A 19226-nucleotide genomic window follows, 5' to 3' on the forward strand; every position below is an offset into this window, starting at 1 on the left:
AAATGGACACAAAACCGAAACAAAATGCCAGTGCCTGAGGAGAGGGGGAAGTCACAGGGAGAGCGTGCGGAGCAGAGCTGAGCTCGATAGAAACCCTCCACAATGCACAGTTTCAAAACAGGATGGAAAGTGGCTAGGCTCCCTGTTCTTTATGAACCGCATGGTTCCCATCCATCTCTGCAGCTATCCCGTGCTAAGTGGCTCTTATTCATCTTTCCTCCGCCCCCTGCTTCTTGGAAACAAGCAAATCCACTGTTCCAATTGGTTTGTGGGCATTGTTCAAATTCAAATGGAAATGACCTGCATTGAACATTAATGGTGGAGAAATGTCAGATTCAAGGGATTTGATGCATTCTTTTGTAATTGAACTCATTTGGAGTGAGGTTGGGGGTATAGGAGTGGGGAGAATAAACATGATCTCCCTCCATCCATAGGTCCTCCAAAACTGACTGGGAATGAAACCAACACTCCAAATTAAACATAAAACTGCACAGTGCACTGTTTTCTCTTCTGCTGAATGTCTTGTCAGGTCTGACTCTCATGGCTCTTTGGAAACATTTGCTCATGACGAAATATGCATTTTTTCAATATGCATCTCTGAAAAGTATTTCTCACTCTGTTCATTGGAATAGATTTGCAATGTTAGACAACATATTTCCCTGATTGTTTTGCAGGTTCTGAATCCAAGTGGCACTTGCTTGTTCACACGTGTTTTGGCTCCCAATTCAAATTATCCTGCTTGTTCAACAACAGTGATTGTTTCCAATGGTAGCCCCCTTGCTATACTTGTAATCTCCTTCAGGCCTGCGACTCTTTGCATTTCTGCACTCCGACCATTCTGGTCTCTTGCACATCTCCAGTTCTTTTGTTCCACCTTTGGAAGATATGTCTTTAAACTGTAAGGGCCTAAGCCTAACCACTCTCCAATTCCAGCCTTCTGTCTGGTTTTCCGAGACTCCTGAAATGTACCTCTTTCACTGGGCTAATGTGCACAAAGACTTCTGTTTGTTCATGCTCCTGTAACACACTTGGAGAGTGTAACACTCTCCTGTATCACACTTTGTTATGTTAAAGATGCTATATAAATGCAAGTTGTTCTTCTGCAGATGCAACGGGAGACGCACTCACCCACTGTCATAGAGGTTCAGCCCTGTTCCCTGTAACTCCATCCCCTGTCCCATCAGTATTTGATCTATCCAATAACAAGAACATGTTGAAATGAGCTCCTAGCCAGCTACATCTGATGAGGTGTGAAATTGGGCGAATGGAATCATGTGGGAGAAAGTGAGGACTGCAGATGCTGGTGATCAGAGTCGAGAGTGTGTCGCTGGAAAAGCAGAGCAGATCAGGCAGCATCTGAGGAGCAGGAGAATCGACGTTTTGGACATAAGCCATTTATCAGGAATGTCAATTTGTCCGAAATGTCGATTCGCCTGCTCCTTGGATGCTGCCTGACCTGCTGTGCTTTTTCAGCACCACACTCTGGAGATTGAAATCAGCGACCATTTCTGTAACCCAATTTCTATCAAATGTTTCCTGCTGCTGGCCAGTGAGCACTATTATCATTGGTGTGCCCACCACTGTATCCTCTGTGAGTAGGTGGTCTTATGACAAACCCTCTTTTCCATTTTGTTTCTCATGGCTCATTATTCCACTTTTTTTCAACCAGGTGAGCGCACAGATTATTTTCTCACACTTGTTTCTAAAGCCATTCATTATCCCCAGTTTGCCTGCAGTGTAATCCATTCATCATTCCTCAATATGAGAATAGCACTGCTGAAAATACCTCTCAATGAGAAAAAGATTTTAAACATGTAATTTGAGTCATTTATGTGTAAGGACAACTCACGTCATCATATAGTGTTAGTTTTAATATGTGACACGGTTGGTTCGAACTGCTGGAGTTTTCCCCAATCTTGTGTTTGTGGAGAGCTTCCACTGTCTCTCCACAGTAAACCTTGTGTCTGTATGCAAGTGCTGAAATGTTTCCATATGCTGCAAGTCCTCCATTCGCTGACCCTCCAGCTTACGGCCTCTTCCCAACTCTCTGGCCTCAAGAGTTTTGGCCACTTTCCCCTCCCTGACCTCAGGGTTGTGACCTCTTTCCAACTCCTTATTCACAGTTTGTCCAAATGTTGGTCTGCGGCCTAAGTCACTTCGCACACAAATTGTTGGTACTATGGTATCTACCTGCATCAGTCATGACTTGCTGAATTTGCCTTTCTGGAGACAGGTGGAGATTTTGAATTTTTCTTTTGGAGCCCTCCATTTGCAATGATGAGGCCTTCCAGTCAGTTTTCAACTCTCTCAAAGTCTGATGATTCAGCCAGAGAAGAGAGATTGGGCAAAACCTGTTGTTCCATGTAAATATATCTCTCTGTTCAATTCTAGTAGCTCCCACAAACAGATATTGTAGAATTGTGGAACAACTTGTATTCTTTACAAATGCAATACATTTCCCTACTAGAAGTAGATGTTAGTGTTTGGCAAAACGTCCTTTCAAAGAAATCCAAGATGCAGATGTCAATGAAACTCTAATGTTTCGGATAGCATATCTCTATAACAACGTACTTCCTGAGATGTGTTCTTCAGAACTAACCACAGTACTGCAGATAAAGTCAGACCAAATTTTTGTACAACTGAAACATAACTTCCTCCCTTTAGTATTCCAGTTGCCTTGATGCATTTCAATTTTTTTTTACTTTTCATGGCTGTGCAGTAGCTGTCAGTGTTCTATGTCCACGGACATTCATTTGTTATTTCATAGTCTGTAGTTTCTCCCTACTAACAAAATGCTCCAATTTGTCATTCTTGGAGTCAAAATATATGACACTACACTTATTTCATGAAATTCCAGTTGCGCAGGATCGTCGACCCATTCAGTCTGTCAGTGTGTCTGTGCAACTTCTTGCTCCCCCATCTGCATAACTTTATAAGCCTCTCTATTTCTTCACTCAAACCGTTGATAAATATTGTGAAAATTTAAACCCAAACATAGATGTCTGGTTAAATACCATTTCGTGCATCCTGACAATGAAATAAAGGTCCTTTTATCACTGTTGTCTGTCACTCCTACCCGACAGCCAATTTCCAACCCATACAACCAGCATATGACAAATTTATATAATTCCATGTTTTTTGTGTTTATTGGTAAACAGTCTTGGAACCTTATCAGAAATAATTTTTATCAGCCTTTTTAGATATGTTATGGCACATCTCCAGGGTTGGTGGAACTTGAGTACGTGACCACTCTGCCACAAAGACATTCCAGGAAATGAATGTAGATAGTAAGCACAGACAATCCCTTATCCACAGCAAGTTAATGCTTCATAAATCCACACTGATTGTCTGGTCACTCATAAATAACCAAGTGCTCCCTCAGATAGCCCTGACAAACATCTCCGTGCCAGGAATCCACAAATTGCAAAACAATTAATAAATGGTTCAGCATCAAGAATCTGCCAGTTGGAAGTAAATTGTCAGGAATTCACGAGAGAGAGAGCATGTTTGTAAATTATAACCCAGTTTCGTTTCCTCTTTTGCTATAGGACAGGTGCCAAGATAGCCAGTGTGCATCGATCGAACACAACAGCAGCAGACTTTAAACCAACATCCTTGCCGACGTTGACACAGGGACCATTGCCAAGCCAGGCAGCAGCACGGTATGGACTTCAGTGTGGAACTCCCTGAGAGGGTTTGACATTTCTGTTTTGACTGATATTAGCAGCAGGGTGTGCACTCCTCCTCCCACTCCACCCGCAACCCCATATTTTCGCAAAGTAAACCTAAATGACAGCATCATTTTACGTATAAGTTGTAAGCCGTTGACCTGTAAACCTGGGTTTGGGGACTCACAAGTGAATGCTTATTACTTTTGGTATTTGTTTGGAAGGTTATCGTACACATTTTTTGCTAGCTCTTCCAGTCAGCATTTGTCCAACACTGCATTATTGTGCCTACTATTATGTGCCAGGCATTCCAGCTCTCATGGAGACAGCTTCACTTATGTAGTCTGGGTGATCGAATTGATCTCTCTGCCTACAGTAGCTCTGCACTGGGAACTCACCACAGGACTGATTTTAAAATTGGCTTGTAATACATTTAAAGCCTGCTTATAAAATGTGAATGAGGGACACATTTTACACCAATGTCACCGCTTCAAGGAAAGTTGATAGATGTAGGAACGCAAATGTTGGTATAAATGTTGCAGATATTTTAATGCTTGCAAAAATTGCTTGGGTGATTTAAAAAAATATCCTGAGTAAAGAATTAGTATGGCAGCAAATACTTAAAGCCTGATTATATTGTTCAAGGGGAAAAAAAGTCCTCATTATGGGAATGTAGAATTTTCCGGATGCGGTTGAAGTAAATGGGCAAGCAGTGCCTGGTGGCAAAGAGACTGAGTAGTAAGCGAGGGAGTTTAAATATTGGAATGAGTGCTGAGTCCATTGTCAAGCCAGTAAGATAGAGAGAGATGGAGTGGGATCTCTGCCAGACTTGCAGTAGACGAGTGTATTTGACAGCAAGCAGAATCTAAGGGTGGCATCATCTCCATGAGGTGGCGAGCTTGGAGATGGAAAGGGCAGTCAATTAGGTGGAGTGGTTACACTCCCAAACATACTCCCACCTTCACCAGCATGAACTCTTGGCAGCCAGGTCTATGGTTGACCTTTATACCCAGCAATCAATTCCGACCCTAAAGTGAGCACTTACTGGTCACAGCCCTTATGCACTGGGTTCAATATGGTTTCAATGGGTCTGAGGGGGCTCTTGTGACACAATGGTAAAGGGGGAAAAAGTGAGGAATGCAGATGCTGGACATCAGAGTAGAGAGTGTAGTGCTGGAAAAATATAGCAGGTCAGGCAGCATCTGAGGAGCAGGCAAATCGACGTTCTGGGCATAAGCCCTTCATCAGGAATTCCACTCTCGACACAGTGGTGAAGACCTATTTCTGAGCTAGGAAGCTTGGGCACAAGTCCCACCTGCTCCAGAGATGTCTCATAGTATCTCTGAACAAGTTCTGTTGAAAATATCATGTACGTTTTCATGCGGTGACTTTGTTTGCTGCACACAGTTGGATTCCCACCTCGAGGTGGGATTGGGCCGAGGAAACTTTGGGGATGGGTTTGAGGAAATTCCCTCAATCAAAATGCAAATAATCAGTCACTTACAACAGCACATCATTGGCAAGGTGTTATTCCATTATCTTCATCCTCACCAGACTTGTGATATATTCAGCTTTTAATATTGTTGCACATAATTGGCATAGCACAGTGAAAATCAAGCTCCTGGCTATTTATGGAGTTGTCACAAACATTAAAGATTTCATCAAAGTGCGCAAAATTTCCCAATTTTCTGTCTTTCGAGCCAGTTTGACAGAAAGTACAGGCAGCTTTCTAGACAGAAGAATTACTAATTATTACATAGATTTGAGCTGTGAGCAAACAACTATAAACTGTTTATATATAATTTTGCCATTTAAAGCTCTAACCCTCCTACAAAACTTTGCCTACACACAGGCACTGAGATGAACCATTTTGCTGATCTTTGACAATAAAAACAGAAAGTGCCAGGAGAAATTCAGCTGAGCTTCTCCAGCACCCTGAATTTTTATTTCAGATTTCTAGCAACTGAAGTATTATGCTTTTGTCTGCTGTTTTCCAATCTCTCTTAAGGTAATTTCAGTTCCTTGCAAGAAGTACAGAGCAACTGAAGTATCTGGTTTATTAGTTAAAAGCCACAGATTATAGCAGTGAGGGAAAAGAAAACTGGGTGTTTTCAGGCTTTAGGGTTGTTTTTTACTGAAGAGAAAGAGAGAGAGAGATGAGATCTTCATTTTTGGAGTTCTCTGGAAGTATCATTCACACTCACAAGCTGTTCAACTACCTTGGTGCTGATCACATAGTTGCTTGTAGGCAAAACACCTTTTTCAGCAACAACTCATCTCTACTCCATCAGCTATTTGTTGTTGACTGAGGCTCATCATGTACATACTCCCTCGTGCCACTTGGTCCGCAACTAACCTTCTCCCATTGATTGAACAAGCAGCAGTGTAAACATCACTTCCAGTAAGTCTTAGTAACTTGCTTTAAAAACTGCATCAATAGTTCTACAACTCTTGTCTTTTTTCTAAAATATTTCAGTCCACAATCAAAAACACAGAAAAATAAAATATACAACTTTTACAATATTTATTTTAACCTATCTATCTGTTTTCCTGGCTATCCTCTCAGAATGGTGCTAAACCTGCGTTGTGGAATTCGCACCGAAGTCATATTGAACCAATATTATGCTACCTCATTAAGCTGTTCATTTGTTAGTTTAATTCCAACTGAGCCAATGAACCATTTCAAAACAATAGAATAGAATCCCAACAATGTGTAAGCAGATCCTTCGGCCCAACAAGTCCACACCGACCCTTCGAAGAGTAACCCAACCAGACCCAGTCCCCTACCCTACTGCTCTACATTTACCCCTGACTAGTGCATCTGACCTACACAGTGCTGAACACTATGGGCAATTTAGCATGGCCAATTCAGCTAACCTGCACATCTTTGATTGTGGGAGGAAACCGAAGCACCCGGAGGAAACCCATGCAGACACGGGGAGAATGTGCAAACACCACACGGACAGTCGCCCACGGGTGGAATGGAACCAGGGTCCCTGGCGCTGTGAGGCAGCAGTGCTAACCACTGAGCAACCATGCCACCCAAGATGCAAGATTCTACAAGCAGATAATTATCAAGACTTTTATGATTTGAATTTCTTTCAAAATTGCTTTAAACATACTCATCATGGTGCTGAAGCCAACTAGCTTGACAGCGCTCACATCCAACAGTGATAACTTCTATTGACACTAAGTGATGATGGAACACTGGCCCATCATGACTGCTTGGCTTTGTGAGATCTTTATTTGCCAGGAAGAAGCAAAGTTGTAAAGAGTGTAATGAGGATATCACAGCAGTTTGACAGAGCTTACGGGGTCATTTGTCCCAGCAAGAAGGCCTCTTGATCCTTTAAAGACATAGGTCAACTCTTCTATCAGTTCAGTTTCTGTTCTCACTCTAATCCATGAATTTCGAATAGAGTCACAGAGATGTACAGCATGGAAACAGACCCTTCAGTCCAACCCGTCCATGCTGACCAGATATCCCAACCCAATCTAGTCCCACCTGCCAGCACCCGGCCCATATCTCTCCAAATCCTTCCTATTCATATACTCATCCAAATGCCTTTTAAATGTTGCAATTGTACCAGCCTCCACCACTTCCTCTGGCAGCTCATTCCATACACGCAACACCCTATGCCCCTTAGGTCTCTTTTATATCTTTCCCCTCTCACCCTAAACCTATGCCCTCTAGTTCTGGACTCCCTGACCCCAGGGAAAAAACTTTGTCTATTTATCCTATCCATGCCCCTCATAATTTTGTAAACCTCTATCAGGTCACCCCTCAGCCTCCGATGCTCCAGGGAAAACAGCCCCAGCCTGTTCAGCCTCTCCCTGTAGCTCAAATCCTCCAACCCTGGCAACATCCTTGTAAATCTTTTCTGAACCCTTTCAGGTTTCACAACATCTTTCTGACAGGAAGGAGACCAGAATTGCACGCAATATTCCAACAGTGGCCTAACCAATGTCCTGTACAGCCGCAACATGACCTCCCAACTCTTGTACTCAATACTCTGACCAATAAAGGAAAGCATACCAAATGTCGTCTTCACTATCCTATCTACCTGCAACTCCACTTTCAAGGAGCTGTGGACCTGCACTCCAAGGTCTCTTTGTTCAGCAACACTCCCTCCAACCTTACCATTAAGTGAATAAGTCCAGCTAAGATTTGCTTTCCCAAAATGCAGCACCTCGCATTTATCTGAATTAAACTCCATCTGCCACTTCTCAGCCCATTGGCCCATCTGGTCAAGATCCTGTTGTAATCTGAGGTAACCCTCTTCGCTGTCCACTACACCTCCAATTTTGGTGTCATCTGCAAACGTTTATATCCAGGGAAGTTATTTGAGTGGAACTGAGAAATAATAAAGGGATGATCACCTGATTGGGATTGTATTATAGACCCCCTAATAATCAGAGGGAAATTGAGGAACAAACTTGTAAGGAGATCTCGGCTATCTGTAAGAATAATAGGGTGGTTATGGTAGGGGATTTTAACTTTCCAAACATTGACTGGGACTGCCATAGTGTTGTGGGTTTAGATGGAGAGGAATTTCTTAAGTGTGTACAAGATAATTTCCTGATTCAGTATGTGGATGTACCTTCTAGAGAAGGTGCAAAACGTGACCTACTCTTGGGAAATAAGGCAGGACAGGTGACTGAGATGTCAGTGGGGGAGCACTTTGGGGCCAGTGACCATAATTCTATTCATTTTAAAATAGTGATGGAAAAGGATAAAAGTTGAAGTTCTAAATTGGAGAAAGGCCAATTTTGACGGTATTAGGCAAGAACTTTTGAAAGCTGATTGGAGACTGATGTTCGCAGATAAAGGGAACTCTTGGAATTATAACTTTAAATTTTTAAGTCTTAGGATCATCCTTCCAGTACCTCCTTAAGCTGCCTAAAATTGGATATATACCTTGAAGTGTATTATAGATACCCAGATTTCAGGTCCTAACTTATCTCCAGAGAGAAGCAGACTATCTCAAATTAGAGCAAGATCAGTTTAAAATCTGCCCGAGGACAAAAGGGCCTGGATATTTCTGTAAATTTAGCATGAGGTCAAGGTTCAGGGGAAGAGAGCACATCCCTCCCCACCTCCTTCCCCCCAACTCCCCTCTTTGGCCCCACTTTCTAAATGTTAACCATTGACCACTGGAGGGGCTGGCCATAGTTGACACATTGTTTCCCTGCTAGTTGTCCACACCTAACAAAGGAATGGTATTTTGGGCATGGTGTATTACAGACCAATGAAGTCACCACTACCCATTTTCCACTAGTGCCCAGGATGAATATTTACCCCATTATCTTTCACCCTTCTTCCAACTCTCATCTATGTTAAGTGCTATTTGAAAGACGCACTCACCCTATTTCCAGTAACATTCAAAGGGTTGACCACTCTGTAATAGGATAGCAACAGATAGAACCTATCCTTCTGACATTTTCTATTTTAATTCCAGAATTTGTTGCTACACTTCATTCAGCTTCAGTACAAGGCTTCATTGATTTGAAAGAAGCACAATATATGAAAGCCCTAGCATCTGTTTTATTCCTAAAGAACAGTGGTGTTTGAAACTGACTGGCAAAACAAAATCTCTTCATTTTGTTTGATGAACACCAAGCTGTGACTTTCAGAAGAAACAGTTAATGATTTTTTTTGATAAATATATGCTTGTTAATGAGCCTTCCACTGGCAAACACATCTCATGTCAGTAATACTGATGCCAAGCAGTAGCCTGTGGGCACCACACTTTCCATGGCCAGGCTTTCACTGTGGGCATCTGAAATTTAGTGCACTACATTACAATTGCTTATGTCTACACCACTGCACTAAAAAAAACTCTCACGAGCACTGTCCAGAAAACACAGCGAACACGCTTTTATTAAAATGCTGCAGGCTGTTTCGGTGAGTCAGGCAAAATGCTCCATATGAAAGAACTTTGGAGAATTATAAGCATTCTGTGCTACTGCAGAATCTGTATATAATGTATACTAAATGCAGCAGCACCATGAACTGACCTTGTTTGGAGCTTTGCAAGAATCCATAATACGGAGAGCAGTTGGACGGGTGAGATGAAGGAGCAATCCACAGAGAAGCTAGGGACTTACTTTTGGCAGCATTCTGGACACCTCGAGGAGAAAAAGAAACTGATCCTATCACACATAAAACTTCTCAGATTTTCTTGCTTGTTCCAGTGTTTACTAAGGTTACACTAGAACTTAGCACCAAGCAACAATTAATTGTCCACATAACACATTATATCAAGTATAAATCTCAAACAACTAGTTTTCACACAGCTAGGTACCCTAACTGTGTCTCTCTCCCATTTTCTACTTATCATATACTGTTGTTACATTTCTGACTTTACAAACAGACGTTTACATATACTTCTGTCTGCCTGAGTCTAACAAGATAAAACTTCAGCCAGAAAGAATTCTGGGTAATCCAAGTTGGAGAGCAAGAGAAATTTGTGACTTTAAAAGTTGCTCCTTTTTACAAGTTATTTTTCATTGTTGGAGCTTATTTCTTGGAGCAAATAATTTGTTTCATAAGACGTTGCATTGTTTTGGACAATTATAACATTTAAAAGGCATTTTGATGGGTATATGAATGGGAAGGGTTTAGAGGGATATGGACCAAAGTTTAGATTAGAGTGGTGCTGGAAAAGCGCAGCAGGTCAGGCAGCATCCGAAGAGCAGGAACATCGACGTTTCGGGCAAAAGCCTTTCATCCAGATATGGGCCGAATGCTGACAAATGGGACTAGATTAATTTAGGGTATCTGGTCGGCATGGACAAGTTGTACAGAAGGTTCTGTTTCTGTGCTATACAACTCTATGACTCTATTTATTAATTTTCTTTCTTTTCTAATGAGATGCACTTTTGAATTGAAATACTTATACCTGTCGATGTCAGGTATTACCTTGTTCTTTAGATTATTATTGATGAATTTGTAATTTCTGTGTTATTTGTACGCTTTGCTTGCACAATTAGCTCCTGGGTCGTCTCTATTACAATAGTGATTATTCCACAAAATATTTACATGTGTGCAAACTGTTTCAGATTATCCTATGGTCATGAAAAATCTTTAGTATCAGATTGTCCATTCTTTCTTTCATTTAAGTGTTTTTTATAGGCACGAACACTTCATGAAGTCATCAATATTTTCGAAAAGTTATATAAGAGCTGTAAACTTTGCAAAATAATTGAGCTTCTTTATGTTGATGGTTTTGATTAATACAGTTTCTCTCTCGAATTACAATGTTACTGGTATTTATAATTGTTTTTTGCTGGCAGCAGAGATGTAATCTGTCTCCACATGCATGCAGCTAGGTTTATGACATGCTATCTATTTGAATGTTCACTGTGGCGAATGGTACATTTTGAAACTGAAAGTATGCAAAGATGATTACAGCTCTACTTTGAGGAAGGTCTGTAACTGCTGTGGAAATGGCTGGAGGCATAATGTGGAAGGAACAAGCTAGTTCTTGATGTGTAGAGAGAAGGGATTAGGTGATTAACATTTTTTCAGAAGCTGGTTATGAGTATCGTGTCCAGACAAGTATTCATCCCTCAACCAGCATCACAATAAAGTAGATTATCTCATTACAATCTTGTTCCTCTTTGTGGAATTTTACTATGTTTACACAGTTGTTCTATTTCCTACTTTGCATCAACTGCACTTCAAACATAGTACTTGGCAGTAAAACACATTGGAACATTGAGATTGTGAAATGCAAGTCTTCCTTTTTTTTAGCTATCTGACAGCACTCTAGTGGTGTTTGAAACTGACTGGCACAAACCAGGAGCCCCCCTCAGACCAATAGTCTTGCTAGTCAGAACACCAACTTACAACTGGCCAAGGAGCTATACCACTTAATGAAAGAGTCACACCACTCCATCCTCTCCACCCAAGAATTCCCGAAGACCATCAAAGGCACTAAGATAGAAGAGGATGAAATAATCGTCTCCTTTGATGTAACAGCCCTATTCACATCCATCAATGTCAACCTGGCCAAGGAAACACTGACTACACTATTAGGAGAACCAAAGACACATACACCAAACACCACCAACTTCAGCAGCAAGGACAACATAGACAAGCAAGTGGACCTATGTCTTACCACCCACTTCACCTTCAACAATAAAACCTACAGACAAACCAATGGAATACCCGTGAGATCTCTGATATCAGGGTTCTTAGCAGAGGCAGTAATGCAGAGACTTAAACAAACAGCTCCGCTAACCATCCAACCCAGGCTTTGGGTCTGCTACGTGGATGACTCTTTTGTCATCACTAAATGAAACAAATTAGAGGAAACCTTCAAGACCATTAACAATACCCTTTACCGGCATAAAATTCACTAAACAGGAAGAAAACAACAATAAACTGCCATTCCTAGATGTCACAGTAGAGCGAACAGCCAATGGGGACCTTCAAATCAGTGTCTACAGGAAAACAACACATACAGACCAAATACTGAATTACAGAAGCAAGTACTGAACTACAGAAGCAATCATCCCAACGTCCACAAACTAAGCTGCTTTAGAACTTATTTCAAAGAGCCACCACTCACTGGAGCACAGAGGAACTACACAGAGCAGAGGAAAATCACCTATATAGTGTATTCAAAAAGAAGAGGTACCCAATGAACACAGTCTGTCAATTTCTCAGCAACAAACCCAAACAAACAGACAAAACATGTCCTGAAACCCTAGCCACTCTCCCCTACATCAGAGATTTCAGAAATGACTGCCAGACTAAGACCTCTTGGCATCATGGTAGCCCACAAATCCACCAACACACTAAAACAGCAGCTAATGAACTTGAAAGACCCTATACAGACAACAAGCAAAACTAATGTCATTTACAAAATACCTTGCAAAAATTGTAACAAACACTACATTGGACAAACAGGCAGAAAACTAGCCATGAGAATACATGAACATAAACTAGCTACAGAATAAACATGACCTACTCTCACTAGTATCTTTACACACAGATGAGGAAGGACACCACTTCGACTGGGACAACACGTCCATCCTAGGACTTGCCAAATAGATACACATGCAAGAATTCCTAAAAGCATGAAATTCCAGCCACAACTCTATCAAGAAACACATTGACTGGAATCTCATTTACCCCTCCCTGAGAAAAATAACAGGAAATGACATCACAGGAAATGATTATGTCACCAACTCGAACACACAACTGATGATGTTACTTAGTATAATGACGAGACGCCTGAAAACAAACCTTCCAGCTCAGCGCAAACTTACATCTAGAATGTCTACACATCTCAATTTTCACTGAACACACAATGGCAAACAAGTGTTAGTAGAATGTTTACAGGAATGATACTTATTTTTCATGAAGGAGTTTGTTATAGTTCTTATGACTAAAGGGATCACACAGACTATGAGAGAATACAAGAATAGGGGATTGAATTGGATAATAGGTCATGGTCATACTGAATGGCAGAGCAATCTGAAATGGCTGAATGGCCTACTTTTCCTAGTTTTTATGTTCTTACGTTTGTGAACTCTGGTCAACTCTTTCAGGAGTTTATCATCATTTTTCAAAAAACCTCAGGAGAATGTTTTAGATTGGCAAGAAAAACAGTTTTGAGTGAGAAGTGTAGAGAAATACACCTGGAAGAAAGCTGAAAGAGTTCTGTGACCTTGAATGTATATTTTCAGGATGAGTGTAGATCAATGGCTGACCCTTTCAAATCTGCTCCTTACCTGACGTTTAATGTGGATAAATTCCATTAGTCAGCACAAAATTCTGTTCAATGATGACAAATGTAAATTGTTAACTAAGTAGGTGAAAAGGTTTTGACTGCTGGCTGGCATAGTTGGTGAGTCCTGACTGATGACTGAGTCTGGGAAAAAACCCTGTTTCTCTACTTACTCCAGTTGAATGGCTATGTGAATGCAGTTCACTGGTGCTGGCAGTAAATACAGATTCTTAATGACTATGTACAGATTGTTGATTCTGTCTTTACAAATATATTATTGCATGGCTGTATAGCATTCTGACCTCTGTAAAAGTGAGTTAAGATTATTGGCTGTACTGATTCTAAAGTAGGGTGTGGTTCTTTGATTGGACACAAGAGTAAGTGCAATCTACTTGTTCTGAGAGTGCAGATCATTCGCTCCATTTGTAAGTATTGAATATTGACTGACTCTAGAGATCACTGTAAATTAATGACTAGCTGTATGGGTGCCAATCATTGATTTTTCTTCTGCTTTAAGTACCTACCTGGCTTGAATAATAATAGTATGATTTTTTTCCACTATTCTGACATCAGTTAATTTTAGCTTCATTGTGGGAATTTTGAAATGCGGCTGCACAACTAATAATTTCACTACCGGTGTTTTGCCCAATCATTTTATTTTTAACAATGAACTGTGAGACTTGAAGTAACAGAGGACAGATGAAGACAATTTAGTCAAAGGTGAAGCCACTCAAGGTGAATTTATTAACCAGAAGCTACATTCTGCATTATTTTTTACCAAGGCAGTTCCTCAGTAATTGAGGATAGTTTACTTTCAGTTTAGTTTAGTGGATTCTGAGATGGCTGATGCATAATCTGTAGACTCTGCCACAAGTTGGACAGCTGGTGTTTGAGAAGTTGGGTAGATGGATTATTTGGAGGTTTGTTTATTCTCTAAAATGCTTAAACTTTGCCTCTGCACATTCCTGAAAAAGTCGCTTCATGTATTTGATAGCTTCCCATATGAACCTTCTCCATTTTGGTTGGTCAGAAGTCAGGGTATCCCATGATTCGGTGTGATGTTTGATCTCTCCTGGGCTTCTGGGAGTCTCTTGCTGTGACCATGTTGTAGCTTTTTTTTTCATTCATTCACAGGATGTGAGCATCACTGGCCAAGCCAGCATTCATTGCCCAAAGGGAGGTTAAGTATCAACCACATTGCCATGACTTTAGAGTCAGATGTAGGCCCGACCAGGTCAGAAATTAATTTGACATTAATGAACCAGATGGTTTTTCTAACAATGTACAACAGTTCCAGATATTTTATTGAATTTATTTCCACCATCTGCCATGGCAGGATTCAAGCTCAAGTTCCCAGAGCATTACCTGGGTCTCTGGATTAATATTGAAAAATGTGTTGCTGGAAAAGCGCAGCAGGTCAGGCATCATCCAAGGAGCAGGAGAATCGACGTTTCGGGCATAAGCCCTTCTTCAGGAACCTGCTCCTGCTCCTTGGATGCTGACTAACCTGCTGCGCTTTTCCAGCAACACATTTTTCAGCTCTGATCTCCAGCATCTGCAGTCCTCATTTTCTCCTCTCTCGATTAATAGTGTAGCGATAATGCCACTAGACAATCACCTCCCCATCTACATTTTGCATTAATTTTCTAATCACCCTGAAATTCCAGCAAATCCTTAATGAAAAGACAGCCAAAATAGTGATGTTCAGTTTATTCTCTGGGACATGCTAACACTAAAATTCTTCTGTACATCATGGTTTATTATTACTCATGATTTCTTGACATTCATGTCTGAACAAGAAACACCAGAATACATTAGTTGAGCGCAATGTTCTGTGTCTAGGCTGTATGTTCTATATAATTCTATGTTTTGATGTTATTTGGTTACTGCTAGATGTTTCTGCTTTTCTTTCCTGGTGATGATAAAGTCCTTGGATTCGTTGATTAGTTATAGTTGTTGGCTCCAGTGGTTGACCCACTGTTGCTATAATCTCCATTACAGAGAGGACAAGAATTGAAATATATAGCTGTCGCCCTTTCGTCATTAATCCTACCCTGTCTTTGCAGGATCCCATGATGAATTACACATGTGGTGCTTTTTATAGTGGAACTTCACTTTGCTTCTGATTTCACAGTTAGTCACAGTGAAAACTGAGCTCACACAGGCATGGTATTGAATACTCTTAAATTCACAAATTATCCAAACAAGTAATGAAGTCTAGTTTCCTGGCAGTTTGACCTCTTGCAATCTGGAAGTCTGAACACATGGGAGAAAAAAAAACACCAAAAGCATTTTTTGGTCAATAATTCAAACCATCCATAGCAGCTTACTATTTGCACACTTTGTATTATGCAGCAAGCTACAATTAGAAGGTAGTGGGATTGATTTTTTTTAAATAAAAAAGTAATAAGCTCTAATATACAACAAGGTGGCAAAAAAGAGCTAATTAAAGAGGAATGAACAGTCAGTAGTTTTTAAAACAAATTGCCCAACCAAGTGCCAAATGCAAGTAAGTTAGAGAGAGCACCATAATAAAACATAGAATAGTAGAGCACAGTACAGGCCCTTCAGCCCTTGGTGTTGTGTCAACCTTTTTTCTTACTCTAAGATCAAACTAACCTACATACCCCTCATTTTGCTACCACACATGTGCCTATCCAACAGTCGCTTAAATGTCCCTAATGTATCTGACTCTACTACTGCTGGCAGTACATTCCACGCACCCACCCCTCTCTGTGTAAAGACCCAAACTCTGACATCTCCCCGAAACCTTCCTCCAATCACCTTAAAATTATGCCCCCTCATGATAGACATTTCCGCCCTGGGAAAAAGTCTCTGGCTATCCATGATATCAATGCCTCTCATCATCTTGTACACCTCTGTCAAATCACATCTCATCCTTCTTCGCTCTAGTGAGAACAGCCCTTGTTCCTTCAACCCTTCTTCATAAGACATGTCCTCCATTCCCAGCAGCATCCTGGTAAATCTACTGTGCATGCTGTCTAATGCTTCCACATTCACCCTATAGTGAGGCAACCAGAACTGAACACAATATTCCAAGTGTGGTCTAACCAGGGCTCTGTAGAGCTGCAGCACAACCTCGTGGCTCTTAAACTCAGTCCCCCTGCTAATGAAAGCCAACACACGGTATGCCTTCTTGACAACTTTATCAACTTGGGTGGCAACTTTGAGCAATCTGTGGATGTGGATCCCAAGATCCTTCAGTTCCTCCACACTGCCGAGAATCCTGCCTTGAACCCTGTAATTTGCATTCAAATTCAACCTTCCAAAATGAATCACTTAACACTTTTCCAGGTTGAACTCCATCTGCCACTTCTCAGCACAGTTCTACATCCTGTCAATGTCCCATTGCAACCTACAACAGCCCTCCACAACTATACACCACTCCACCAATCTTCATGTCATCGGTAAACTTACTAACACACTCTTCCACTTCCTCATCCAAGTCATTTAAAAAAATCATGAAGAGCAGAGTACCCAGAATACATGCCTATGGAACATCACTGGTTACCGAGCTCCAGACTGAATACTTTCCATCTACTACCACCCTCTGTCTTCTGTGGGCCATCCAATTCTGTTTTCAGATTTCCCAGTATCCCATGTCTCCTTACTTTTTTGAGCCTACCAAGGAGAACCTTATCAAATGCCTTGCTAAAATCCATGTACACCACATCCACTTCTTTACCTTTATTAATCTGTTTTGTCACATCCTCAAGGAATTTAATAAGGTTTGTGAGGCATGACCTGCCCTTCACAAAGCCATGCTAACTATCTCAAATCAAACTATGGTTTTCCAAGTAATCATAAATCCTGTCTCTCAAAGTCATCTCCAATAATTTGTCCACCACAGGCAAAAGACTGGTATATAATTCCCAGGATTATCCCTATTCCCTTTCTTAAACCAGGGAATAACATTTGTCACCCTCCAGTCATCTGTCACTACTCCAGTGGACATTGATGATGCACAGATCATCGCCAAAGGCGCAGCGGTCTCTACCCTTGCTTCTTGCAATAACCTTGTTTATATCCTTCCTAATATCAACCTGTTCAAGCATATTAGCCTGTTTCACGCTATCCTCAGAAATATCAAGGTCTCTCTTAGTAGTGAATCTTGACACAAAGTATTAAGGAATACTTCCTCTGACCCCTGATACGTGTTCCCTCCACTATCCCTGATTGGCCTGACCCTCACTCTGGCCATCCTTTTATTCCTCACATAAGTGTGGAATGCCTTAGGATTTTCCTTAATCCCACCCGCTAAAGCTTTTTCATGCACCTTCTAGCTCTCCAAGATCCTTCTGTTCCTCCACACTGCTAAGAATGCCTTTAAATCTGTATTCTGTATTCAAATTCAACCTTCCAAAATGAATCACTTCACACTTTTCCGGGTTAAACTCCATCTGCCACTTATCAGCCAAGTTCTGCATCCTGTCACCGTCCCGTTGCAAACTACATTACAAAAGTTTATTCTTCAGTTCCTTCCTGGCTACCTTGTAACCCAAGGTTCCTGCACCTTACCATCCCTCCCTTGCCTCAGTGAGACAATGTCCACCACAATCAGCAGGAGCTTCCTAAACAACCTCCATATTTCTGTTGTGTGTTTCGCTGAGACTGTTCCCAATTTAGGCACCCCAGTTCCTGCCTCATAGCATTGTAATTCCCCTCCCCCAGTTAAATACTTCCCTATACTGTCTGCTCCTATCCTATCTCTTTCCATGAGGATAGTAAAGGTCAGAGAGTTGTAATCGCTATCACCAAAATGCTGTGCCATCAAGAGGTTTGACAGCTTGTCTGATTTGTTGCCAAACACCAAATCCAATATGGCCTCCCCTCTAGTCAGCCTATCTACATATTGAGTCAGGAACCCTTCCTGGACACATCTGACAAATGCTGCTTCATCCAAACTATTTGAACTAAGGAGGTTCCAATCAATGCTAGGAATGTTAAAGTCACCCAAGATAACAACTCTGTTATTTCTGCACCTTTCCTAAATCTGCCTCCCAATCTGCTGCTCTGTGTCTCTGTTGCTATTGGGGCATCTGTAGAAAACTCACAATAAAGTGACTACTCCTTTCCTGTTTCTGACCTCCACCCATACTGACCCTGGAGACAAACCCTCCTTGATGACCTCCCTTTCTGCAGCTGTGATATTAATTTTTAGATTAGATTACTTAACAGTGTGGAAACAGGCCCTTCGGCCCAACAAGTCCACACCGCCCCGCCGAAGCGCAACCTACCCATACCCCTACATCTACCCCTTACCTAACACTACGGGCAATTTTGCATGGCCAATTCACCTGACCTGCACATCTTTGGACTGTGGGAGGAAACCGGAGCACCCGGAGAAAACCCACGCAGACACGGGGAGAATGTGCAAACTCCACACAGTCAGTCGCCTGAGGCGGGAATTGAATCCGGGTCTCTGGCGCTGTGAGGCAGCAGTGCAAACCACTGTGCCACCGTGCCGCCCACAAATTTTGATTAGCAATGCCATTCCCCCACCTCTTTTACCTTCCCTTCTGCTCCTTTTGAAAGATATAAACCCTGGAACATCCAACAACCATACCTGCCCCTGTGATATCTAAGTCTCCGTAATGGCCACAACATCATAGTTCCAAGTATTGATCCATACTCTAAGTTCATCACCCTTATTCGTGACATGTCTTGCATTAAAATAGACACACTGCAACTTTGTCCTATCAACTGTCTATCCCACCTCACAGACTCTCTGCACGCTGTATCTGGCTGTTCACTAGCTACGCCATCCTCAGATCCGTAGCACCAGCACCCACACCCT

The 19226-nt window shown here is 41.5% G+C and overlaps 1 protein-coding gene across 10 annotated transcripts in view; it reads left to right on the forward strand.

The window, feature by feature from the left end:
* dgkza (diacylglycerol kinase, zeta a) overlaps positions 1–19226 on the forward strand; it is a 790120-nt gene that overhangs the window by 642218 nt on the left and 128676 nt on the right. For all 10 annotated transcript variants that reach the window (XM_072591939.1, XM_072591942.1, XM_072591938.1 and 7 more), the window contains one exon: positions 3549–3662. In XM_072591939.1, coding sequence (XP_072448040.1) covers positions 3549–3662 — 114 coding nt within the window. The remainder of the gene's footprint in view (positions 1–3548; positions 3663–19226) is intronic.

The sequence above is a fragment of the Chiloscyllium punctatum genome, chromosome 22, assembly GCF_047496795.1.
Source record: "Chiloscyllium punctatum isolate Juve2018m chromosome 22, sChiPun1.3, whole genome shotgun sequence".
NCBI lineage: Eukaryota > Metazoa > Chordata > Chondrichthyes > Orectolobiformes > Hemiscylliidae > Chiloscyllium > Chiloscyllium punctatum.